Raw genomic sequence first — 27,901 nt, 5'->3', positions numbered from 1 at the left:
ATCTCAAAAATGAGGAAACTGAGGCCTGAGGGCCCAAGTGACTTGTTGGAAGATAGATAGGGGAGGTATTATGGGCTGTATTGGTCAGGAAAAGTGGCAGAGCCATTTAGAGTGGGCATAATTTGGTTAGGAGAGGTGAATTCTACTTGATTCCAATGGGATTATCTATTAACTATCTCAAAATCATATAGTGCTCTATGGTTTTTAAAGTTGGTTCTTGGGGGCAGCTGGGTAGTTCAGTGTATTGAGAGCCAGGCTTAGAGACGGGAGGTCCTGGGTTCAAATCTGGTCTCAGACACTTCCTAGCTGGGTGACCCTGGACAAGTCACTTAACCCCCATTGCCTACCCTTACCACTTTTCTGTCTTAGAACCAATAGTGGGTATTGATTCTAAGATGGAAGTAAGGGTTTTAAAAAAAAGTTGGTTCTCACAATGGGCATTTTGAGGGGTTTACTATCTTGACTTTATAGATAGAATAGATGAAACTGAAGTTCAAGGAAGGGAGAGAATTGATCCCATAGTTTCCAAGAAAGAAGGTAGTAGGGCTAGGTCTTCCAACCCCAAGCTGAAGCTTCTTTCTAAGACACTCCATTGCTTCTGTTTTGAGAATCTGGATCTTCCAGAAGGAATCATCCCTCCAGTCCATACATTGGTATTCTTTGGCTCCTATCCTGAGGCACTTTGTTTTGTGCCAAAATTTGAGTAACATAAGTGTGTATTCCGAAGCCTGAGGACATTGATCCAGAGTATGTTGGAAACTTAAAAAGACAAAGCTGATCTGCCCACCATCATCATCCACTCACCCACAGAGAAAGCAAGAAACTAGGCTATTTGCCTGGTATAGTCCTTTCAAAATATCATGCTCTTGCCTTTCTGACTCTTTTCATCCAGTGTTAAATCTCAGTGGCAGATTGTTGACAGTGGAGGGAACAACAAAGGGAAGCATGGGTGCAAATTGAAATGGAATTCTGGAGCCTTCTTAGACTGCCCAAGACTTTTCTACTCCTGATTGTGAGAGCTGCATTTTGCGGGGGTGGTGTGGGATGGTAGAGAGTGCTGGAATGAACCTCCTAACTCTAATGCATTCTTGGCTAGTGAGTATCTGCCTTCCCTCCCTGGGTGATTGATTGAAGTCAAAGTTAGAGGTGATAATTGATTGCCATCAGTCCCTACTTCCCTCTTTCCCCCCCTATTCCACCCAGTTGCGCATCTGGTCCATCACCTTTCTGGCATGCTTCATTGGCAATCTCCTGAAGTCATTACTGCATCTATCAGAATTCCACAGTCTGATTTCAGAATTGTTTTCCTTTTCACTTCCCACCATTTCCTATGTCAAAAACCAAGGCCCATAGAGGGGACATCATTTCCCCAAGTTTATTCATGAAGGAAATGCCATATCACAGGCCTAGCTCTCAGTTCACTTGACTCCCTCATTCTACAATTCTAAGTCAAGAAGTTGTCACACTTGTGTCTAGTCATTAAGAAGCTGGCAATTGGAGCTGATGTTAAAAAGACCTTAGGTTCCTACATGTGCCTTAGTGGCACTGTCAAGATAAGAGCACCACTATCATTTTTCTTTACAATCCTACAGGTTGCTTTTGGTGATGTTGCCAATATGTGGAATTGTTTATAATCAATGTGTAACTGATTATACTTTTTTGTTCTAGTGGAGGGCTTCTATTTGGGCGTGGGTAAGTCAATGGGAGTGGGAGTGTGAAAAGAAAGAGAGAGAGAGAGAGAGAGAGAGAGAGAGAAAGAGAGAGAGAGAGAGGGGGGGGGAGAGAGAGAAATGGAGGGAGAAAGAAAGGAAGAATGAAAGAAAGAAAGAAAGAAAGAAAGGAAGGAAGGAAGGAAGGAAGGAAAGAAAGAAGGAAGGAAGGAAGGAAGGAAGGGAGGGAGGGAGGAAGGGAGGAAGGGAGGAAGGAAGGAAAGGAGGAAAGGAGGAAGGGAGGGAGGCAGGCAGGCAGGTAGGCAGGCAGGCAGGCAGGAAGGAAGGAAGGAAGGAAGGAAGGAAGGAAGGAAGAAAGGAAGGAAGGAAGGAGTAGCATCAATAAAATGCTAAAAGTCCACATAAGAAAAAAAAAGTTCAGAAGGGAACACAAGTGGCAATGTTGTCATTCCCATGTTAAATTTAATGTACATTTAAAAAACAAGTTGCATGTGACAGAAATTTTGCACACAATCCTCTTTTTTGCTTTGTATATTGAAATGTTCATATTTGCAACTGAATGTTGAGTTCATAATAAAAAGAAAGTTTAAATTAAAGAAAGAGAAGATGATAAGATTGGACTAAATGATCCATAGTGTCCATTCTGGCTCTAAAATTCTGTGACTCTACTTCACACTAAAATGATATGAATCTGTAATTAGTCTTTCTCTGGAACTCACCTGTTATTATATCTAGGTATTCAAGAAAGATATCGAGAAGTGAAGGGCCGACATAGAGAATAGCTGGTAATATTACTCTCTGATTCAGCAGGGTTGCAGGGTTATACCCCCCATCATCCTCTCCCAATGGAAAGCTAACAACTCTTATAATAATTATAGTTCCTAAAGTAACTGGTTCAAAATGAGACATGAGACATGAAGCTGTATGTGTAGGGGAGTTTCATATGTGCCACCCTTGAGTCAGAATGAGAGTAAAAGGAACCTTGGATTGGCAAGTTGGAGACCTGGGTTCTTGTTCTAGCCTGCCCACTAACTTGCTACTACTTCCATCTGGGGCCTCATCACTTCTCTTCGAGATTATTGCAATGGTCTCCTAATTAGTTTCCATGATTAAGGTCTCTTCCCAATCCAGTCCATTTTCCATACTGCGCTTAAAATGTAGATGTGATCATGCCACTCATTTAACCTTACCCAATAAACTCCAGTGGCTGCCTGTTGTCTCTAAGATAAAATAGAAATTCCTCTATTTGGCTTTTAATGCCTTTTACAACATGCTCCGACCTAATTTTCCAGACTAATTTCATGTCACTTCTTCATTCCTGAACTCTTCCATCCTTCCAAACTGGCCTCTCTGCTTCTCACATGATGTTCTCTCCCTTATCTCTGTGGTTATGTATTAGCCAACTCGATGACTAGAATGCAGCCTTTTCCTTGTTTCTTCCTTCTACACAAAGCCTTTACTGATGCCAACTGCTAGTGCTCCCCCTCTCAAACTGCTTTGTGTTTAGCTGTTTTCTATTTACTTATATCTATTCTCTTTGTATTTATTGTATATATGTATGTATGTTCATACATACTACTTGTGATCTTCCCGTTAGAATGTAAGCCTTTGTATACATAGAGCCTAGCACAGTGCCTGACAGAGAAGATGCTTTAAAAAAGCTTGTTGATTGACCTTGGATTGGACTGTGTGATCTCTAAGCTATAACTAAAGATATTTTGTTGGTGGTGTTCCCTTCTATCTTGGCTATATCCTGAGGAGGGTGAATGATCAGGATGTGATAGGCTTCTGAAAACATGTCATAAAAGAATCAGTTGAAAGACTTGGGAATAAATAGGTTAGAGAAATGAAGGTTAAATGAAGACATGCGTATTTGGGTAGTGGTGATGATGTGAGGAGCGGACAGATTATGGGGCATGGCAGAATCAGTGTCTTTACAATTAGATGAGATAAATCCTAAATGCAAAATGCTTTTTGTTTTACAATTGTGTGGGAATATGTGGAATAACCAAGACCCAGCAAACAATAGTTCAGTGAAGTGGTCTCTTGCTTTTTCTCAAAAACAAAACCCCAAGCAAACAAAAACATTCTCATGACAGTTCCTAAGAGGCAGCATGCCGTGGTGGAAAGAAAGATAGATTTGGAATCAGAGAATTTGGTTTTAAATCTAGCACTGGCACCTTATTTCCTGTATGATTGTGGGCAGATTACTAAACCTCAATCAAAATCCTATTTCTCTTCTGTAAAAAAGAGGGGGTTGAACTAGATGACTTCTAAGGCCCCTTCCAGCTCTAAATCTGTAATCCTGGACTATGGTAAAATCCCCATCCTTTATTTGACCATCTGAAGGTTTCCGAGTCATCTGGGCAGGAATGAGATTTATTTTGGTATCTGTGGATAAAAAGTTACTCACTGGTTGCCATTTTTCATATTGGAGTAATGATGGCCTGAAATGGGCAAGATCAATAAGGTTAGCTATGCAATTCCTCTTCTCCTTGTCTGAAGTGGGTAAGAGGGAGAAGCAGGGGAGGTGTGGGAGAGGACAGGTGGCATCATGGGCTCCCTGGTGCCATCTGGGTATTGTAGGGATTAAACAGAACTGTCAGTGCCCAGGTCTGCCCACACTCGGGCTGCTACCATGTGTCCTTCACTTCCCACTCCCAGTCTGCCCTTAACTGTTCATGGGGTTGAGGTGTTTCTTCTTTAGTCAATTTTCCAATTTGTCCTGACTCTCAAAATCCTTCCTACAGGTCCAATCTCCAAACCAAGATCATTGTTCACATTTCTACCTGGAAGCGGGACACCTCCACCTGTATATTCTTCTGGAACTTTAAGTGCAATAAATCCCAAATGGAATTCAGTGCCCCCCATCCCAACTATCTCTTCTTCCATTTATGTACCATCATCATCTTTTCAGGATGACTTGAGTGTCACCCTATATTTTTTCCTCTCTGCTCCCCTATTCCATCGGAGCCAATTAGTTATCAAATTTCCACCAGTTGTTCCTCTGCATTATTCATTTATTCCTTCCCATTCATGTGGCTACTCTTCCAGTTTAGGCATAGTGTTACTTGGACAATTTCTGTGGCTTCCTGACTCCTCTCCTTTCTTCTAGGTCCTGTCTCTGGCACTTTCCATGCCACCCTACACACCACTGCAGATTAATCACTTTGTGGCATCCTTTTGGTTTTATCCCATTTTCAAATTGTGACTCATCCCCCACTGTCAATGAAATAGAATATGAACTCCACATTAAACCATTTGATGCAACTCACTTTTCTATAGAACTTTAGGGTTTACCATGTACTTTCCTCACAACTACTTGAAGCAGAGAGTGAAAATCTTATTACTTTATATGTGTGGGAACTGAGGCTCTCAGGCAAAGTGACCAACCTGGGTCACATGGGGAGGTAGTGTCACAGGCAGAGTTCAAACATAATTCTTCCACCTCAAGATCCAGTGTTGTTTCTTTTATGCCATGTTTTCTAATCAGTTCGCCACCATTCAGCTTCCACCTTCCTTTCCAGTGTTACCTCCCACTGTTATCCTCCCCACATTTTTTACTTCGGCTGGGCTGGGATGACTGCATGTGTCTTGTACTTTCCTATTTCTGTGTCTTTGCTTGGGCTGCCCCCCTTGTCTTCATGTTCCTCTCTGCTTGCTTAATTCCTATCCATCTAAAAGGAAAAAAAAAATAGCCCAGGCACCTCTTTCTCCCTGATGCCATCCCTAATTGTCCCAGCCAACAGCGGTCCATTGCCTCCTTCTCTGAACTCCTTTTGCACCTATTGTGTGAACCATTTTCTGACTTTTTCTGAATCTCAATATCCTAACAATGGTTCTGGCTCCAATGGAAAGATTGATGGTAAGCATCAAGACTGTCAGCTTCACTGACTAAAGGGAAAAAAATGACTTGACTAGAAGGGAAGGAAGATTCAAGCTTGGAAGCTTTACAAGCAAGATGGGAAAATTGAAACAGATCACACATACAGGGAATGATGATATATAATTGCTGTTAGACTGTGCCACTTGGGGATCAAATGGCATGTGCTTCTTGTACCCTCAATGGTACCTCATAGAGGCCTAGGTACATAGTAGGTGCTTAATGAATATTTATTAAATGGATAATGAAATATATCAAACTGCTTTTTCACTTGAAAGAAAAGAGAGAGTAATCAGTAAGTCAAATTAGCAAACATTTATTGAGTACCTACTATGCATTAGGCATTGGAAGAAATAGATACCCTTCTGTAATGGACAGAACATTGAATGGGATAGAATGTGAGCTTCTTGAAAGAGAGGATGATTATTTTTTCCCCTGGTTTGTATCTCCAACACTTAGCACAGTGCCTGGCACATATGGTAGGGGCATACATCTGGAAGGGATACTACAGGTCCCTGGGTACAAACCCTTCCTTTTAGAAAGAAGGAAACTAAAAAAATAAAAAGGAAACTGAAGTCTACAAAGGTGCTTAAGGCCACAGAACTAGCATGTATTTGAAGTGGGATTTATGCCCAGATCTTGACTCCAACTCCAATGCTCCAGCCACTATTCCATGCTACCTATTCAAATGCAAACCGATCCATTGACTAGAAGCTAAATCCAGTTTGAGCTATTGTTTTGTTTCTATCTTGCTATGGAGCCACAGAGCAATGAATCCCAATATCCCTCTGTGGCGCGAATCACTTCCCCTCCATGGGTTTCAATTTCCTGATCTTTCACATGAGGGGTCTGGAGTGGAGGCTCTTTTAGGTTTCTTCCTGCTTTAATACCCAAATTAAAACAAAAACCAGAAGCATCTAGTGTCTTTTTTTTTTTTTTTGGTATGGAACAAATAGCCCAGCACTGAAGTCAGGAGCCATGGGATTTTAATCCCATTTCTGACAATTTGTACTTTCTGTGCAAGTTTCTTGTAGTCAAGTTCCTCTTTTGCAAAGTCATAAGGATGGATTAGATATTGAACCTCATCTCCTCCGAGGTGGTCTCTAGGATTCCTTCAGACTCTACCCTTTTAGCCTTGACAGTTGATGATCTTTGATATCAGTGTTTTAAACCACATGCCACAAAGGAAATACTTTCAAGGTCCCCCTTTCCCCACTCTCCCCCCACTCCCCAACCCCTATTTCCCTTGGTAAATACTGGACTGAACTGAAATTCAACCTGAAACCATTTATTTGACTGCTAATTGTAAGGCAGGAGTGGCAGTCACCAAGGGAGAGTCCATTCAGCTGCAACCAAGTCATACTGCCTTAGGGGTAACATTGTCTCCATTTGCAACAATTCTGGCACTGAATGGACAAAACTGAATAGACAAGTGTGAAAAATAGATCATGGATCCACAGTGATTTAATTCTCGGTGATATTTCCATTTTATGCAAATGATGGAAAGGAAAAGAAAAACGATCTAAAAAGTTGACCATTTAAAAAGAAAAGAAAAGGTATTTCAGTGTTTGATCACACAAGAATCCTTTTGCACATCTGCCAAGAGAGTTAAAACAAATAGAGATGTTAAATAAAAGCTCCAGGTACCAAAGAGCAAAATTTAATGAGAGTCACAACTGTTAAATAGAGATTCCTGCTGAGAAAAATGTCAATGCCTTTAAGAGTTTTCCCATTTCTCTATTTTTAAGAAAAGTGTAATAAAAATACATATTACAAGTTAACATTTTTCTTGCTTTTTGTCCCATCCTTTTTTTTTTTTGAATGAGTCTCAAGATCCTGTTATCCCAGGCCTTCGGTCCTAGCCCAGGAGGTCTCTCCCTGTCTGACCATCTCACTGGCTGGTTCGGTGGGTTGGGAAAGGGTGACTGGATGCTCTGGCCAAAGGCAAAGTGTCTTTGAAGAGCAGTGAGAGGGAGGTGGGGGAAGGGGGTGGTTATTTCCAACTCCACAGAAATGGCATATCCTTGGTCCCTGTGGTGTTGGTGGGGGCAGTGTGCTGGGAAAAAATCTGGAGGGAAAGTCTCCCGGCAGTGAATATTGGAAGTCCATCTTGGGTCCTTGTATGTGCCATGCCCACACCAGACACACTGTACAGAAAAACAATGCTTGGATTTGACCTCAAGAGGGCATTCTTCACAGCTGACAATGGTCCCTTGAGGGCATATGGAAGAAACCTGCACATGGAAGGGCCATCCACTGAGAGACTCCAAGGACATGCATGCTGTGCCCTCAGTTAGGCACCAGGTGTCCTTTAGCTTGCCAACTGCCAATGATAACCCTTAGTGGAGAAGACATCATATGTGGATACCAGGTCAGCAGATGATACAGAACAGGTCAGAGCGGGGTTGTCATTAAAAGTTGTGACACGTTACGGCACCAAGTCATGCATTAACAAGAACGGCTGTAGGGTTGCTGGAAGCCAGTTACACCAATACAATGGTTGGGTGGCCCTAGGAGAAGCTTCATATAAGAGACCCTCCACCCTCCATCCCACCAGACTCATATGTCTGCCTGGGATTCTTCTCTAGATCTTCTCTCCAGCCTACTTATGGTCTCAATGGCTCAATTATTTCCTTAAGAAAATGAAACTGGGTCTTGCATATTTGCTTAGACCACAGGGATAGGCCTTGTTCACTTTTCCTTAACCCCCAAACTAAGTTCTCCTCTGGCTAGCAAGCCCAGGATGTTGGGGGCCTGGGGTCTTAAAGTTCCCAGATCTAATCAGCTTCTTTAATTCCTCTTCCCCACAACTTCCTTCAAAAATGATTCAGCCACAGGCTAACCTTCTGAAATTGAAAAAAAAAAAGAAAGAAAGACTTAGAGTGCCAGGCTGGCTATTTGTTTAAACCAGGATTTTTTTTTTGTTTGTCTTTAGATCGAAGTAAAAATAAGTTACTTGGGTTCTAAAACCCAAGATTCACACTTAGTCCCTTGTGCTAGGCTTGAGACACTTGGATGGGATGCCCCCTGTGTGCCTTGTTCTAGAACAGTAAGGATTCAGGACCTCTAGTGCTCCAGGCTGCCTTTAGCCACAACACTCCTCTGATTTCCTTTTGCTTATGAGCTTCTGCAACTCCCTGCCTCTAACGTCCCTGTCCTGTTTGATACAGGGCAGGAGAAACTGTTCTCCCAATATTGGAGACCCTAGTCAACTGTCAGGTAAGGTAGAGAAGGCTTTTTGCTCAACTCCCTACCTGGTTCATTCATTCATTCATTCATTCCTCTCAAGTCCCAGGTTCACCTGGCAGACTCATCTCCTTGCAATGGCCAGAAGTTCTCTGAACTCAGACATGCACAGTTCTAGGGCTGAGCCGGGCCCTGTACAGAACCTAACAGCCCATTTAAGTCTGACTGGCTGGCTCCTAAAAGTTCAAAGTCATGGTTCCCTGTGCTCCCCCAAAGGGAGCCTTCTGGAATAATCCCTCATCTCACAGTGCTACCTGCCCACCTTTCCTTTCTTTGATCTTTTGCAGACTAAGTCAATGCCACAGTGACTTCTGCCCCTCTTCCTGGGGAGAAGACTGTCCACTCCCCACTATGACATACATTTCTGTACCCAGCCCTGGGCCACAGCTAAAGCAACGGATGGCCTAGGGGCCATGGAATGAATGAAGGGCAACTCTGAATCCTCCCTCGTGGTGGTAGTTTGGACGTTTCCTTGGACTTGCTGGAAACCCCGGCTTGGTTTTACAGATTCCAGATCAAGCCTGAAACAAGGAGGGTTGGGGGGTGAGGAGAAGGGCAAACTGAACCTGCAAACCATGGAGATTAGTAAGGAAAAAATAATATTGCACACACTCAGACATATTAACGACCAAGTTAAAACGAAGTGGTGCAATCTCCTCATTAGTGATTCCATTTTCAGAGTTTGTGAGTCTGTTAAATCCAGTTACTTTTTTGCTTATTGCAGCACAATGCAGTTTTTCATCTCCCATACTGGGTTCCTTCAGAGAGCAATGGTAACAGAAGCAAAAAAAGGAAGGGATGGGGGGAAGGAAACTGGATTCTTAGTTCCTCAGGAAAGACCGTCGAATTGTCCTGCTATGGTCATGGTGACTGGTGATGGTTGCTTTTCAATATTTTTTGGCACTGAAGGGTTTGGGATGGGGCTTAGGGAGACCAGCCCTGCTCCCCTGGGGACTCGATCATCTCCTGTTACAATCCTGTGGCTCCCAAGGGCATCCCCGAGCTGTGGCTCATGCACGGAATTGTTTGCATGGATTTGGGGAAGTCGTGGCTCACGACGCGGCCATTCTCTCCACTGCCTCCTGCCCCACTGTTCCGAGGCAGGGTCGCTGTCCGTATGGCTTCGTTGATGGATTGCTGTGGGATCAAACAGAAACCCTTTTCAGGAGGACAGGGGGTTCTTCCCCATGTCCTTGGCAATGACCAATGTATTTCAAGTCAACATTAAGATTCCCAAGTTATTACTTTTCCTCCCTGCTTCTATGTTAGGGTCCCCAAACTATGGCCAGTGGGCCACATGCAGCCCTCTGAGGCCATTTATCCAGCCCACTGCACTTCTGGAAGGGGCATCTCTTTCATGGGTGGTCAGTGAGAGGAGCATTGTGTGTGGGGGCACTGCAAAGCACAGCATCACTCTGTACAGTACTATTTCCTGTGACATAATCCTTTGTGTGGTGCCTTGTTCTGAGAGTAACTGAACAAGTACGAGGTGCCATGCAAAGGATTATGTGGCTGCACAATGGAAGACGTCAGCATGGTGAGCAGTGATTTGGGGGAGGGGATTCCGCCCTGTGAATACTGCTGCCCTGTATAGTGGTGGCAGTGCTGGGCCTGTGCAAGGTGTGACAGGCCCATCACAGCCAGTGCTGCAGCCTCCGCTATCCCAGACAGCGTATACAGATTGGTTCATAGTTTGTTTTATAGTCCGGCCCTCCAACGGTCTGAGGGACAGTGAACTGGCCCCCAGTGTAAACAGTTTGGGGACCCCTGATCTATGTTTTCCCCTTCTGCCTGGCTCTCCCTAATCTAGTAAGCCTTAGGGATATGGACTGGACATGTGATTTCACTGGTATTGAGAACTCCCAGGTGAAGAAACTCCCTCTAGTCAGACGTTTTTCTAGGGACACTGAAAGTTTAAGTGACTTCCATGGTCTCATGGCCATTATGTGTTGGGACTTGCTGGCTTTGTCGCCAGCTCTCCCCACCATGGCATACTGCCTTTCCAGTAGGCAAGTCTTTATTTCCACTCTGACTGTGTAACCTTGGGCGAGGTGTTCTTGGCTGTCCCTCAGCTTCTTCATCTATAAAATAGGTATGACAACCCTTGCCCTAACTACCCAGAGAATCCCTGGGAGGATTAAATGATGTGACCCTGTGTCAGGCTCTCTATAAGTGTGTGCTACCTTCCTGGGTGCTCAACAAACTTTAAATGAATTGAGGAAGGCTGCATTCCCCAGCATCCCTTTTAAAAGAAAGGGCAGGATTCTGCCAGAGTGCCTATTTTTAATCCCTTCTGTCCCATCCTGGTTACGGGTGCCTAAGAAGTGTCTGTAGGCTGGGGGCATCCTAGTACTACCAATCATGCTGACAAGAAGGTTTTCTTTTTGGCACTCCCATGATTCAGCCATGCTTGTCCCATATAACGCCACACCCACATGAGTAAGCTCTGCCTCTCCTCACCACTCTCTCTGGCCTGGTTTATTTAAATCCCACCCTCTGCTGGGAGGGAGTGTGAGAAGTTAAATCAAAGGCTTTATAAATATAACTGAGATGTTACAACCCTCGAAATATGAAAATGGAAACTCAAGGAATTAGCAGCTACTGAAAAAAGATTCTGAAAAACAAATAGGAACTTTTTTTGAGGGCAGGGAACACCCCACAGCTCCAGATGGGTTTTGCTTCGACATGCTATTCTTTGAGTTTTATTTCAGCCAAGTCCCTTCTCTAATGAAAAATGATCTACCAGACCCACACTAATGATGCCAGCCTTCTCTTCTCAAAGTTTATTCCAAGGGGCATCCCAGGCAAGTTAGCTGCTCCTGAGATCTATGTTCACAGGCTAAGGGCATGACTGCATTGGTGTTGGTGGAAGAGCCACAGAAACTTAGCAGGACACTATCATCCAAGGTCAGTTCACTCACACTGGTCTTCATCTATATATTGTGGGTTTTTCTGGGAGTCAAATCTCTTTTCCTTAAGGCAGGGCTTCCTCCAACCCACTGCAGAAAGATGCATACTTAACTTTTTAAAGGGGATCTCTGGGGAGAAAAAAGTCCATAATTTCCTAATTGTCTGCTGGATATTTCCCAAATGGTAAGGTCATAAGGCTCAGCATTCGAGAGGCAATATGATACAAGGAAAAATATATAGGATTTGGAGTCAGAGAGATCTAGGTTCAAATCCCACTTCTATTTACTTCCTGTATTCTTTTGAAGAAGTCATTTAAACTTGCTTGGCCTCAGTTGCTCATCTGCAAAATCAAGGGGTTGGACTAGATGGCTTTTAAGTCACTTCTCACTTTAAATCTGTGTAATCTTATGTTCAATCAGTTATTTTTTCCCTCACAAATCTGCCCTGACATCATTTGTTCTGTCTTCTCTGCTCCACCATTTCCAAGATCATGGCCACTACTCTAGTAGTATTTGGTTTTCTTCTCTCCTTATATAGCCTATTGTAATAGCCCCTGGTACTTGTTTCCCTGGACTTCCATATTCCATCTAGCTTTTTAAAATGTTGTCTAAAACCATTTTGCTTGGACATATGGATGATAGCATCCTTCAAAAAAAAAAAACCTTTCAATGATATTGTCTAAAGAATAAAGTTTTACGCCCCGGCATTCAAGGCTCTCAAGTATCTGGCTCTGACTTACATTTTTAGGTTTATGTTATACCACTCCATGTTCCAGCTGAAAGGAATCATGTTCTATTTTTGTTTTTGTCCTACCCCATCCCATCTCTACACCTTTACTTACGTCAATATCTCATGGCTGGAAGGGTCTCTTTAACTTCCCTCCCTAAGCCCTACTTCCTTTCAAGATCCAACTCTAATAGCACCACCTCCTTTGTAATGGTAACAGCTTCCATGTGTATGATGCTTTTTAGCTGTGTGACCCTGGGCAAGTTACTTGACCCCAACTGCCTCACTCTTACCACTCTTTAGAATCCATACCTACGACAGAAGGTAAGTGTTAAAAAAAAAAAAAAGATTATAAGATGTAGATGAGTTGTTGATCTGAATCACTGAAGGGAGTTTCCATACTAGGAACCTTATTCTGATTAAATCACACATGTGGACCAAAACAATCAAACCCCAGAACCCTCAGATATTTCTCCTTTCCTTCCTTCTTTCTCTCTTCCTTCCTTCACATTTTTTGTTTCTTCCCTTCTTCCTCTCCTTCCTGCCCTCCTTTCTTCCTTCCCTCCTTTTTCTTTCTTCCTTTTCTCCTTTCTCTTTCTTTCTTTCTTTCTTTCTTTCTTTCTTTCTTTCTTTCTTTCTTTCTTTCTTTCTTTCTTTCTAAGTCAATTTCAATAGTACTTTATATAGAATACTTTCAGTCTTGTTACCTCTGTGAGGTAAGCAGGGCAGTATTATGAGCTGATTTGACAGATGAGAAAACTGAGGCACATAGAGGTTAAAAGGCTTGCTCAAGGTCACACAAAGTGGTACAGTCTGAACTTGAATCTAGGTCTCTGAAATCTTGGTTTGGTGTCTTTTCCATTATATTCTGCTATGTTACAAGTGGGTCTATTTTCAGGAGATACAGGATTTTGGAAAGTTGAGGGGGAGGAAGGGGTCAGAAGGGCCCCATGGTCCCATGGTTTATTTAGTTCAACCACATGTTTTTTTAACCTTTATCTTCTGTCTTAGTATCAATTACAAGGCATAAGAGAAGTAAGAGTCAGGTAATTGGGGATAAATGACTTGTCCAGGATCACATAGCTATGAAAAATCTGAAGTCATATTTGAACCCAAGTCCTTCCAACTCCAGGCCTGGCACTCTATCCACTATGCTACCTTGCTGCCCTTCACATTGTTTTATAGATGAGAAAACTGAGGCTCAGAGAAGTGACTTATCTAAGGTCACTCATAGTAAATAAGAACCAGGATTTAAACCCAAATCTTCTGCCAGTAGGGTGTGTGGGGAAGGCCTATGATAAATCACAGTCTGGTGGTATGCTCCTTAGTCCTGGGGAACTGATACACCGAAACAACACATGGTAGTTTAAAATTCCACCCACTGGCAAGTTACTATTCATAACTCATATTCATTTTACAGATGTAATTATTTTACAAATGAGGAAAATTGAGTGACTCGCCCAGGGTGTCACAGTTTATAAGTGGGGGGTGGTGTTCTAGGCTTGGTATCCATGCCATCTGAGCCATCTGACTGGAGGTCTAAGGTTCCAGCCCCAAGAACTCTCCCCTCGAATCTGACCATAGCGTGATTCTGCTGGTGATCTTATTCCACTCCCTGACAGCTCGTCTTTTAGAGAAAGGGCAGCTAAGGTTGAAGGCAGCTGGAAAGCCTTTGTGACAAGAGAAGGGGAAGAGTGGCCTAATGACAGTCTACAACCTCATGAATGACCTCATTTGGAGTATTAGGGAAGGAACTGAATGACCACCTGCAGTGAATGATCTTCCTCAGGGGGCTTCCACCTCTCCCAGTTGCTCATTAATGTCCAGGGGGCCAGTGTGCTAGATTGCAACTGCTGTGGCTTAAATACACAGCCCATTAATACTGCTGGGCTTAATTATGAAAGGGCAGCGGCTCTCCTGGGTAGAGCTGGTGGTTTGGGGAACGCCAGGGGTTCATTTCTTTTGGGAACTGAGTGGTAAATGACAAAGACACTGGATGCCTTTCCACTCTAATGACAGCCCTGCATCTCCTTCTGGACACTATCTCCCAGCTGGGAGTGGGGTTCTGAAGCCTGGAGAAATCCAGCATCTTTAAAAACAATCTCATCCCCAGGGTCACAGAATTCCAGGCTGGGCATCTAACCCTCTCAGGTTCTAGGGGAGGACTCCGAGGCTAGTGGCAACTATGGTGATTTTCCTAAAATTCAGCTCTGATTCTGTTACCTTCCTTTTCTCAATAAACTCTGGTGGTGACCTATTGCCTCCAGGATGAAATCTAAATTGCTCTGCTTGGCATTTAAAGCCCTTCATAAACTAGCCTCCTCTTTCCAGTCTTCTTACATCTTAATCCCCAACAGGCACTCTTCCATCCAGGGGTACCAGCCTCCTGGCTGTGCTACCTAAAGGACACTCCATCTTTCAACTCCAAGTGTTTTCTCCAGCTGTTGCCCATTCTTAGAATGTTTTTCCTTCTTCACTCTGACCACTGACCTCCCTGGCTTGCTGTTAAGTCCCACCTTCTACAGGAAGTCTTCCCTAACCTCCCTTAATTCAGTGCCTTCCCTTTTTTATACAGGAAGTCTTTCCTAACCTCCCTTAATTCAGTGCTTTCCCTTTTTTACACAGGAAGTCTTCCCTAACCTCCCTTAATTCAGTGCTTTCCTTTTTTTATACAGGAAGTCTTCCCTAATCTCCCTTAATTCAGTGCTTTCCCTTTTTTACACAGGAAGCCTTCCCTAACCTCCCTTAATTCAGTGCCTTCCCTTTTTTATACAGGAAGTCTTTCCTAACCTCCCTTAATTCAGTGCTTTCCCTTTTTTACACAGGAAGTCTTCCCTAACCTCCCTTAATTCAGTGCCTTCCCTTTTTTATACAGGAAGTCTTCCCTAACCTCCCTTAATTCCAGTGCTTTCCCTTTTTAAAATTATTTTATAGTTATCTTGTATAATGTTTGTTCAGTATATCTGTTTGTATTATTATTAACTCTATTACACTCGAAGTTCCTCGAGGGCAGGGACTGTCTCTGGCCTCTTTTTGCATCTTCAGTGCTTATCAGCTTGCCTGACACATAGCAGGCACTTAATAAATGTTGATTGATTAATTGACTGAAACTGTTCTTGTTCTTGTTCTCCCCCACTTCATTAAACAGTGTTTGGGAAATATTTGTTGAATTTTAGCATGCAATGGATTGTTTTAGATTTAGAGTATGAGATCTGCATTTCAACACCACTTCAGAATTAGTGTGACCCTGGACAGACCACATAACCTCTCAGGAGGTTCAGTTTCTTGATCTGTAAATGAAGGTAAATAACAGCATCTATTTTATAGGATTGTTGGGAAGCTCAAACGAGTGCTCTGCAAACCTTAACGCATCTTCTAAGTATCAGCTATGTCAGCATTAGAATTCCAGCCATGGAATCAGATTTAGAGTTGGAAGAGACGCTACAGTCATATTGTACAATCTGCTCATTTTATAAGTGAGGAGCCTGAGGGATAGAGAGAATAAGTGTCTTGTATAAGGTTACACAAGTTATAAGTGGTGTAGGTAGGCTTTGGTCTGAGGTCCAGATTCCCTATTTATTTTTTTTTGTGTGCCCCCAAGCTGCCTTCCAAGCCAGGAGGGAGACGATTTGGTGTCTTTAGGAGGAAGCTCTGGGACTCAAGCTATTAAAGCCAGGAAGTGGTGGAGTTTGGACTTGAACTCAGGACCTCTGACGTCACATCTGAGAGTTTTGTTTCTATACTATCCAGAGACTTCTTCAAACGTGAGTTCCATGACTACCTGAGAAAAGGCATCTGCAGTTGTAACCAGACTGACAGCCTTATGACATGGAAGAGAGGCAGGAGAAGAGAGGGGCTGGCATTGATAGCATGAGGTGGGGGGATTCTTTCTGTACTGAGGGAAGGGTCTGATTCCCAGTACAGGGATTTAAGGCTGAAAGCCTCACCGGCAATCCTTTAAGAATAGCTCTGAGATAAGAAGGTAAAGAAAGAATCAGGTGGCTGTTATCAGTACCAGACCCTGTCATGGTCTCTTTGGGGCACCCTGTGAGGCAAGCCCTCTTGCTTCTGAAGGGAGATAATCGCTTTTAGAGATGCTGAGGCCCAGAATAACAAGGAGGGAGATCCACTTCAAGATTCTAAAAACCTGGCTGAGTGAGGTCAGCCTATCTCCTCTGAATAAGACAACAGGTGAGAGCTTCAAAAATTAAGGGGCATATTGATTAAGAATATGCTGGAAGTTTCTTTAAAAAAAAACCCTTAGTTTCTGTCTGAGTAACAATTCTAGGACAGAAAGGCCAGGGCTAAACAGATGGGGGTTACATGACTTAACCAGGGTTACACTGAGAAGTGTCTGAGTCCAGATTTGAACCTTGGTCTCCTTGACTCTAAGACAGGTGCTCTTATCTATGGTGCCACCTTGCTACCCCAATGCCTTGTTCAGGCATTTTTTCAGTCATGTCAGACTCTTTGTGACCTCACTTGGAGTTTTCTTGCAAAGATACTGAAGTGGTTTGCCATTTCCTTCTCATTTTACAGATGAGGAAATTGATGGAAACAGGGGGAAGTGACTTGATTAGGGTCACACAGCTAATGTCTGAGGTCAGATTTGAACTAAGGAAGATGAATCTTTGTGACCCTGGGTCCATTACTCCATCCACTGCCCTTTCTTTTAGGTGGGCTGAGATATTTAAAAAAAACTATATTAAGAGCTCTTAGGTACATAGAGTGAAACAGAGTGTTGGTTTTGGAGTCAGAGGACCAGGGGTCAAGTCTTCATCCGTGTCATTTCCTATGTGACCGTAGACCCTTAAGGAACTTGACCTCTATGGTTTGAATTTCTTCTTTTCTAAAATGAGAAGGGATCGATTCAATGACCTCTGAGGTCACTTCTAGCTCTAAATCTAAGAATTCATATACTAGACTGGAATCATGGTTGACCAATGAAATGATATAGACTTTAGTCATCAAGTTACTGAATCCAAAAGTTGTTGAGTAATGTTGTTGAGCACTGAATAATGGAAAAAGCATTAACTGCAGTCAGAGAACATGGATTTAAAGCCTGACTGCCCCTTATTACTTACGTGACTGTAGGCAATTATTTCATCTCTTTAAATCTCTTTTCTTGTGTGTAAAATGAAGGGGTTGGCCTAACTGACCTCTGAGTTTCCTTCTAGGTAGAAATCTATGAGAGAGGCATTATGATTACTGCCGAGAAAACCTTTTAAGCCTTTACTTAAACATTTTTAAAAAGGGAAATGGGAGATAATTAGCTTGGTATGATGGAAAAAGCACAGGACTTTGAAGTCATAAGACCTAGATTTGAATCCTAGTTCTGTCACTAATTTTTTTTTTTTAAATCCTTACCTTACATCTTAGTATCAATACTGTGTATTGGTTTCAAGGCAGAAGAGCGGTAAGGATTAGGCAAAGAGTTTTAAGTGACTTGACCAGGGTCACATAGCTAGGAAGTGATTGAGGCCAGATTTGAACCCTGTCTCTAAGCCTGACCCTCTAACCTGGCTGAACCACCTAGCTGCTCCCACTGCCACTAACTTGTTTGACCTCAGGCAAATCTTGGGTGTAATTCTATCTCTACAACCTAACCAGATGTGTGTTACTGTGGGCAAGTCACTTCCTCTAATATGACCTTTGGTTTCCTTATCTATCAAATGGGGATGGATAATAATCTCTTATTATGAGATTCAAATGAGATGACGTTCTAGAATAAAATATATACTTCTCTGCCTAGCATTTAAAGCTCTCTACAATCTGGCTCTCATATTCCTTTCCAGCTTTATTCCATATTACTCCTTGGCAGATATTTTATTTGCTAGCCAAACTGGCCTGCTAGTTATCCCCCAAACCCAGCATTCCAGTTCCCATATCCATGGGCTGTCTGTCACTTATACCTAAATGGGCTCCCTCTTTACCTTCTACCTCTTCAAATCCAGGACTTCCTTTTAAAATTTTTAAAATAATATTTTATTTTTCCCAATTACACATAAAAATAGTTTTTAAACATACTTTTTTACATTTTACATTTGAAAGAAACTTCCAAAAAAAACCCCCAAACTTTCTTAAAGGTGCAGCTCACTCCTCCTCTACTAGAAGCCCCTCTAGACTCCCTCCATCATCTTGCCTCTCCCTTTTAGTGTTCCTCCCCTTTTCAAATTAACCTGTGTTTTCTTGACAACATGGTCTTTGAGAGGCAGTGATGTGTAATGGGTAGAGAGCTCACCTCAGAGTCAGGAAGCCCTGTGCTCAAGTCCCACTGCCTTGAGTGTAAGTTGCAGAGAATGAGCCTACCTAGATTGACAGGGGAAGTTCCCTACATGAATAAAATGAAAAGTCCAGGCTCTATCCTTGTATGTGGCATTTCTCTAGAAGGGATAGGCATTGAAGGCAGTGACTACTTCAGAGAGTGTCTTTGTATCTCTGGTGCCTGGTAGAATGTCTTGAATCTAGTGGAGCTTAATGAATATTTGTTGAATTGAATAATATTTAGATTTTCTATAGCACTTTGCAAATATTATTTTATGTGATTCTTACAACCCTGGATGGAGAGGGGGAGATACTATTATTATCCCCATTTTACACTTGAAGAAACTGAGGCACACAGAAGTTAAGTGGGTCACAGAGTTAGTAAGTGTGTGGGCCAGATTTGAACTGAGGTCTTCTTTAACTTCTAGCCTTGTGATCTATCCACTATGCCACTTAGCTGCCCTCAAATCTGTGCTTTGCCTAAAATCCAGGTCAGACATCAAAGACAACAAAGTCATCCACAGCATCCTTGGTCATCACTAATCATCCTGACTTTTGTCTTGCTCCTGGTTTTCGATGACTCTGGAAACAAAAGTGAGGCTGATGACTAGCTCTGCCTCACTTAAATCTGATTCATAAATAAGTCAAGACATCATCTCATGATGTCACTGGTCCTCTGAAAATGAAGGACCAACAACAACACAAATGGAAGACATTTTTCTACTCCTTGATATACTGCTCTATGGCTGTGTAGTAATGGGCAAATCACCTGGTGGCTCTGAGCCAGTGTCCACAACTGTAAAAAGGGGATAATAATATCTCCAGGTGAAATTCTTAGGAAAATTGACTTAGGTAACATGGGAAAAAACCCAAACAATGTGAATGGGATTTCATTGAGGAGCATACTGTCAGGAGTCAAGGAAGAGGGGTGAAAGAGCTCAAGACTAGTAATGGGGGTGGTGAATAGAGGAAGCAGAAAAAGATAAGGCAGGAGAGGCAGAGTGAGGCTAGAACTTAGAAGGTCTTCTGTGCCAAACTTAAAAAATTCAAACTTTATTAGGCAGACAATGGGTGGTGGTGTTAGTAGAGGGGGGACTGAAGCAGTCTTTGAGCAAACGTGTGAAAGGACACGAGCTTACAAGGTAGTATATATAGATTTAGAGTTTGGAGCATGGGATTCAAATCTTCATTCTCTTACTTGCTACCTTTGTAATAAAGTACTTTGCAAACCTCGGATCTCTCTATAAATACTATCTATTATTTTTGTTGTGGTGCTGGTTATTTTTCCATCTGAGCATTAGTGCCTTCATTTGTACAAGGAGGGGATTGAACTAGAAGATGTCTAATTTCCCTTCCAGCTCTAAATCCTAGAATGAGGAAGGTGATAAATTGCATAGTTTACTTCTTGCTACATCTTGCTGACTTTGCTAGTGAAAGATTTTTTACTTGGTTTAGAACTCCAGCCTATAATGAGTGTTATTTTTAGTGTACAGCTAACATAATGGTCTGAATAGTCTATCCTTGAAAAAAGGGTGCACCCTTAAAATTTATCTGATCAAGAAAAAAACAAACTAGGTATATAATGAAAACGCCAACTGTGTGCTACATTTGAATTTTGCATAAGACAGAGTTGAGATATCTAAACCAATATTGTACATATGTATCTCTATCTATCCATCTATCTATCTATCTTTTATCCATCCATCCATCCATCCATCCATCCATCCATCCATCCATCCATCCATCTATCTAGTACAGTGGGTAGAGTAACAATCCTAGATTCTGGAAGCCAGGGTATATACTGAAAAAAACCAAACAAACTTGTGTGCTACATTTGGGTTTTGAATATGCCAGAATTGTGATATCTAAACCAATATATTATGTAGATAGACATACACATATAAATGTATATATGTATCTATCTTTATCTATCCATCTTTATGTACTTCTCTATCTCCCTCCCTACTTACCTGCCTACCTACCTACCAGTGAATAGAGTTCAAATATGGCATTTCGCATTTTGCTGGTTGTGTGGCTGCAAGTCATTTAACCCTGTTTGCCTCAGTTTCCTAATCTACACAATGCACTGAAGAAGGAAATGATACACTAGTCTAGTATCTTTACCAAGAACACCCCAAATGGGGTCTTGAAGAGTCAGACACAATTGAAACGCCTGAAAAATAACATATATATTTCCTTCATAAGAAGATACAATTTTAGGATACAGTTTATATAAAAAACCCAATTCCTGCAACTTAGTGCTACAGAATCAAAGGTTTGGAGCTAGGAAGGCCCTCTGAGACCATGTAGTTCATTCTCTGCCCTTCCCCACCCACCTCTCATTTCACAGATAACGACACAGGCCAGGAGAGGTTAAATGATGTCCCTAAGGTCTACATCTTAATCCCTAGTAAGTAAAAGAGATTGGAGTTGACTCTAGGTTCTCTGCCTCCAAATCCAGCATGATCTCCATGCTTCCAAGTGGTGGAATTGATAGTCTCAGAGAATTGCCTGAAGTCCTGGGAAGACTGATGGCCTTTCCAATGATCTCACAGTTCTAGCAGGTGTCATTCTTGAACCTAGGCCTTCCTGAAATTGTCATACTGCCTCTATTTGGGGCAAAAGTGGTATGTGCTGGTTGACTAACTGGCATCTTATATCTATTCTTCCTGTGGCCTTCTTTTCCTATCTTGATGCAGCTGGAAACACCCAAAATTTAGACATTTGACCAGGGGTTCTGGTTCTTAATTTCCCTGGGCTTTAGTTTCTTCATTGAGCAAATGAGGGAGAATAAGAGTGACTCATGGCTATTGTGAGGAAAACACTGTGTTAACCTAAACCTTTTCATCAGGGGTAGACTGGAACTAGCTCAAACTGGCTTGTGAGAGCCAATTTGTTAAATTTTCAGGGAGAGCATTTATGCCATGCCAATCAGCAAAGAGTATAAATCTGGGCTCGAGTTATGGTTTGGTCGATTGTCTAGGCTCAAGAAAGTAATGGAGAAAATGTTAACAGTGCAGATTAAAATTAAAAATGTGTTGTGCCTACATTTCCCCTCCCACCCACCCCAGAGACAGTTGGTGAACATTTATCAGCACACTTCCTGCTTATAGCAAATACTATAGAAATGTAAGCTATTATCACACTCATGGACTATTAATGAAAACAAATGAGATAATATCTGGAAAGTGTCTGGCAAATAGTAGGAGCTTGATAAATGCTTATTCCTTCCCCTGATTTTCCTTCCTTATTATGTTCTCATCATCTTTCTAATAAAAGCAATTTTAACCCCTGAAAGCTCCCCTGGGAACCTGGGAACTAGAGAAGGGGTAAGAATAGACTTGCAAAAGGAAATGCCACCTTCATCCGCTTGGATTCGCTACGAGACTTGTAGCAAAACTCGATTAAGGCAACCAGCATGGCGAGCCCGAGACCTCCGATAAGGATGTAGAATACCCCGGCCACATTGCTGAGGCTCAGAGCACTTGTCTTATCCTAAAAGAAAGGAAGAAGCAACCATGGAGAGAAAAAAAGTGAACTGAAAGGCTATTGAAAATCCTTATAACATACATATATATATATATATATATATATATATACATACACAAAGATATAGAGATATACACACACAAGCATTTCACCCTCCTCCCCCACTCCTCCCACACGGTTCTAAAGCATCTTTCATGTGGAAACATTAGTGACCTCCTTCATATGAACATGAGGGATTCCTTCTGGTTAGATTCCAGGTTTAGATTTGTCCCTTGGCCCCAAATGTCTACTCTCAATTATGGATGGAGATGTCTTTCCTCCTCACAGTGGCAATGGACTTCAGCCGCTGCTGGTCCCTCCCCCCCAACTCTTCTTTGGGAATGCTGTTCTCTTTCCTCCCAGATTGGATCCCCCGCACCGTCTGTTGCTCAGCAACACATCGGTCCAGCTCTACGTTTGTTTCTCTTGGTATTAGCCTGAGAACTGGTCCTTGGAATCAACTTTCCCCAGATAATGTTTGATCTCATTTTTTTTTCTAAGATGGGATTGTTCATGTAATAGAGCCCAAATGATGTATGCATGCATTTTAGCTTAGCTTTTGGAGGCTCAGTTTTCAAAAAGGGCTTTAAATAGCAAAACAGTTTTGGAATAGAGAAATTGCTCTATTAAATCCTATTAATTAGGTTTAATTGGAGTCATTTTTGTACTTAATATACTGGTTTAAAAGCCTGAGGGGGGCAGACCCAAGTGCTGGGATTCTGAGATCTGTATTGTAAGGACTAGAGACAGTTCTCAGGAATCAGTCTGTAGAGCCAGTGGGGCAGGTGTTGTCCAGCCCAATTTCTTGCCATTGAGTCAGAGCACTGGGTGAAAATTCAGCAAGTATAGCAAAGGTCTGGGAACATTCCTGCATTGTAGTGATTAAAGATGTCCTTGCTGAACCATAGGAGAGGTTCTGCAGGGGACTGACTTGAGATATACACAACATAGAGTCAGGCCTCACTAGTGTACAGAAAAAGGAAAATCACTCAAAAAGAGAGGCTGTTAGAGGGCAGGCCAAATCAATGAAAAAGAATCTGGTCCATTAGAGTGACAGGGAACTCAAATTTCGACACTCCAAAATCTACCCTGTCTCCCATATGAAGATTAATTTATTGTGATCATTTTAACAACAAAAACAACAACAAAATGATCTTTTTTTATTACATTTCCCTAGGGATCCCCTTAGACATAACGTGTCTCTGAGAAGCCAAGCAAAATGTACACATCACTTGCACAAATACATTCCTAAATTTGTTAGTGTGTGGGCACTGGGTTTCTGGGTTGATTTGGTATTAAAAACAAAATAAGAAACTCCTAAACTAAAACTATGCAATTGAGTGGGTTGTATTATATATTAGAGATTTAATCATTAACCTCACTTCCTTTGGTACTCCTTCTGACAGCTATAAGTTGGGTCCTGTATGTGGAGAAGGGATGAATTTAGCCAGCTAGTGGTTCCTGCCTTGGTTGGACTGGGTGCACTATCCCAAGTTCAGCAGAGCTCAGTAGTATGACTGCTAACAGCCAAAAATGGCTCCCCAGAATCTACACTCTGCTAGCCAGGTGGGAGGATTTAAATCCATAGCCTGCTTTGGTTCCACGTGTGTTCCCTGGGGTGACTTTCTTGTAATTGCTAAATCAGATGGAGCTGAACATGCACTGTGGTTGGCATGCCAAGGTCTGGCTTTAGAAAAACACATTAATGTTTATCAAAGAGGCAATATTTCTCCTGACCTAATATAATGGTGTTCCAATGTTGGATAAAGGAAGTATGTTAAAATGAACTCTGGGCCAGTCATTTATATTGTGTAATTGGAAGGACACAAGTGCAATGGAAAGTGCTTCGGATTGGAAATCCGATGAGCTGGGTTTCAATAAGGGCTCTGTCACTTTGTCAGTGTAATGTTGAGCAAGTCACTTAATCTTTCCAGGACTCCGTTCCCTCGTCTGTAGAATGAAGGGTTTTGATCAGGTTACCTCTAAGGTTCCTTTGGGTCCATATTCTACAATCCCAAGATATGTGCACCACTGTGTATATTTGTGCCCCATATTCCACCATTAGAAATGAATTAAAATCTTCTGGATCTTTTAGCACCCTCTGTTAAAATCCATATTATTTTGAGCAACTGAGGAGGTAATCTGTTCAAGGACAGTCTGGATGGACACATGTTGGGCATATTGTAGAGCGGATTCATGGATCATGTCAGGAGCTAGGTTGAATGATGCTTCAGGTCCTTTCCAGTTCTTGGGATCCATTGAATATCTCAAGCCCTTATCAGCTAACACCTTACTGGGGATTAGTTGAAAGCAGTCTGGAAACGAGCAAGCGCTTGTGGGAGGATACAAAGCAGGCACCAAAGCAGGGAGTGGGAGCCAGGGAGCAGGAGAGACACCTGGAAAAGAGTGCCAAAGACAACTTTTGCCAACTCCACAATTATGCTGAATCTGGCTGAGAGCAGAAGCTGGACTGTTTCGTTTATTTTGTCATTCAAAGTTGTCATGTCCTCATGTAGTCTTTTCCTAGTATTGGAGTAATGGCACTGGGGGGTGGGTGGGTGGAAGGATTGTGGGAGTAGTTGTTTTTGAATGTTTTCAAAGAATGAAGTCCTTGACTTTCTATGCCCATAAGCGGGGCTCTGAGATGACTAGAAGATGGTAAGTAGCAGGTATACCAGATGCATGCGACCCAAGGCTACTCTTCTTCATGCTGATAGGCTTTCATCTCAAAAGGAAATTTTATACCAAGTTGATCTCCATCCTTTACAACTGGGGCAGAAAGGGGGAATCTTGCATATATTCTGGATGGAATGGACATTGTTCCATTCCTAGAGGTTGATTGCACATTTCTCATAAGAGGATATCAGATATGGAAAACAGATATACCGTCTCCTGGCCATCAGCATTTTGAAAACCTGAGTATCTGGGGATAAGATAAAGCTGTCTTCTGAGAAATTATAATTTTCCTTTTTTGGGGGGATTATTTTTAATTTATAATAATTATTATATAATATAATTATGTTAATTTATATTTAACAAGTTTGCAGCTTTATAAGGTACGTAGCTTTGTTCATCTGTGGATGCTTGATCTTTGCATATTAAGAACAAGGATGTGACCTATTCAATTTAGCCTCCTCCCAAGAAGTGGTAAGTCACTTTAATATCTGTCTGCTTATCTTTTCCAGTGGTGCTGCCTCCTTCAACTACATGACACGTGGACCTCATCACTGGCTCCTCTACCTGTAACTCTGCTCTTATATAGCCTGTGATAGAACATATAAATACTCCGAAGTCACTTTCCCCTCCTAGAGTTGTAGCTTGTGTCTCTCTTTTTTCCTGCTCTACCCTACCATACACGTATGTGTGGGGGCGGGCATAGGCATGTGGTGCTGTTCACATCTCGTACAGCTAACTTCCAGCTCAACACTGAAACTGCCGCTCGATCTTTTAAAAAGCCTTTTCGGTTATGTCTTGGAGTAGAGGTGGTGGTGGTTCTGAATTCTTTCTGGGACCCCCTTTGTTTAGCCATCCCTAGTTTAGGAGAACTAGCTAAGCCCAGGCTTGTTCCACCCCCAAGTCAAGCAGCTTGTTAGTGGGCGTGAAAATGTCACAACTTGTCTCCTGCTGGGGGAAGAGAGGTATAGTATGGAGAAGAGTGACAGGTGAAAAGAAACATAGACCCAGTCTTTCAGAACCCTTGGGTTAGTTGCCATAGTGATGAGGCCCCCCCTCCGTCTGTTCTTTTTAACCCCTTGAATGCTATCTTTGTATCCTCTTGCCTTAGTTTGCTGCTTCTTTCAAAAGGTCTGGAGGGTTCTAGAGGACTAAAATAGATAGTAATCAGCAGAGTAATATGGCAGCCAAAAAGCCAAAATGCTCTTAGATTGCACTTGCAGTGCCAGAGTAGTTCAGAATAAGGGAGAGGAGAGTCCCATTGAACTTGGCTCTGGTTTGAACCAATCCAGGGGCAGTCTCCAGGTCTGGAATGTGGCACATTTTTGGAAGGACAATGATAAAGATGGAAGAGGTCCAGAGAAAAGTTATGAGGATAGTGAGGACACACCACCATGTCTCATGAGCAGATTTTAAGAGAAATGGAGATGTTACATATGGAGAAGAGAAAAGAAGGGGTGAGAAAGGGGACACAGATGTGGCTGTCCTGGAGTATTGAAGGGCTTGTCTTGTAGAACAGGAGTTAGATGTGTTTTGCATGACTCCAGAGGGTAGAACTCAGACCAATGGGGAGATTGTAAAGGAGGCAGATTTTAGTTCAAAAGAAGCAAAACTTCAAAACAAACATAACTGTTCAAAAGTAAAATGTGCTATCCTGAGGAACAGTGAGTCATCCAGCACCAGGAATCTTCAAGCAAAAACTTGGTGTCTGCTTGTTGGGAATGTTGTAGAAGTGAATTCTGTTCAGTTAGGGTTCAACATCTCTAAAGTTCTTTCCAAAATGAGACTTTAAACTTCTCAAGGGTGAGAGTTGTGCCCTTATATAGATCTTCCAGTACTGATCACAGACATATAATTGAAACCCAGAAACTACTTCATCAGTTGACTGAGATTTGATCCATCTTCTCCCAGAACTGTCAACAGAAGTAAGCCCATGGGTTAGCTCTGTATAATCCTCCTTCGTCTTGTTTCTCCTTGCTTGTTTTCAAAAGATGTTATTGGGGTAGATGCCAATAGAAAAAAGAGGTGTTTGGTTGATTCACACAGTGAATAATGAGGGGCTACATGTAGGTTTGTGGTCCTTTTGGCTGATAGTCTTAAAAGATGGGCAGGTCCAAAGCTGGGGTCCAGGTGCCACTCAATGCAAGTCAAATCTTAAGAACAGAGTGAGTCCAAATAGTCTTTTGATTACTTCAAGAATGCTATACTAATTTCTGCTCCCTGGAGTGAGTAGCCAGTATTTAAAGGGAGCTGTGTAAGGTTGTACATTGCTCTTTGCAGTCAGGAACCACTAGTTTCTTTTTGTCCTCTAGCTGAAGCAAAGCGCCCCCTCCCTCAAGATTTGCGTGACCTTGTGTGACCCCAGGCCTCAATTTCCACATCTGCAGATGATCCAGATGCCCTTTTAAATTGTAAATCTTACGATCCTCTAAGGATTCCTTTGTGACCTGGTGGTCAAGGTCACTCAGTGTTTGGGAACGTGGAGAGTCCTTAATTATCTCATTCATTCTTATTAGCATTTGGCCTCCTTTACATGTACCTCCAGACAAGGGGTTCTGAGAGGGCAGGGGTTTGTGTCTTTCCTATGTTTTTTATAGAATCTACCCCTCCAAGGTCACTCAATATATAAATTAGCCAATGCTAATTGACCAGTTAAGGCTGTTCCATTTAAAATCTAGGCCAGTTCCCCAGCCTACAGATTTTCCCCAAAGAGTCAGCTTCACAGGATGAGAATTGGCCCATTGTACTAATAATTGGCCCATGTAGCCAATGAGAAGAGAGGATTGTGGGGGCGGCTGTTTTCAGCTATGTGTACTGAGACTCGCTGCTATTGTACAAGGCACCTCAGAACATTCTGCCTGCATGTAGCAGTAGTGGCAGGGAAACTAAGAATCAACATGAGGGTCAGGGAAGAACACCCAACAACACAGTTGGAAAGCAGAGGTGTGTGTGTGTGTGTGTGTGTGTGTGTGTGTGTGTGTGTGTGTGTGTGTGTGTGTAC

The 27,901-nt window shown here is 42.3% G+C and overlaps 1 protein-coding gene across 4 annotated transcripts in view; it reads right to left on the bottom strand.

Moving 5' to 3' along the window:
- Positions 1–6,825: 6,825 nt before the first annotated feature.
- Positions 6,826–27,901, bottom strand: part of GRIA1 (glutamate ionotropic receptor AMPA type subunit 1) — a 350,823-nt gene continuing 329,747 nt past the window's right edge. For all 4 annotated transcript variants that reach the window (XM_056811492.1, XM_003339564.4, XM_001379328.4 and 1 more), the window contains 2 exons: positions 22,060–22,194; positions 6,826–9,957 (listed from right to left, as the gene is read on the bottom strand). In XM_056811492.1, coding sequence (XP_056667470.1) covers positions 9,769–9,957; positions 22,060–22,194 — 324 coding nt within the window. In that variant the 3' untranslated portion in view covers positions 6,826–9,768. The remainder of the gene's footprint in view (positions 9,958–22,059; positions 22,195–27,901) is intronic.

Source organism: Monodelphis domestica, chromosome 1, assembly GCF_027887165.1.
Source record: "Monodelphis domestica isolate mMonDom1 chromosome 1, mMonDom1.pri, whole genome shotgun sequence".
Lineage (NCBI taxonomy): Eukaryota > Metazoa > Chordata > Mammalia > Didelphimorphia > Didelphidae > Monodelphis > Monodelphis domestica.
Note: the sequence above shows the minus strand (reverse complement) of the source record. Positions and strands in the feature narration are given on the sequence as shown.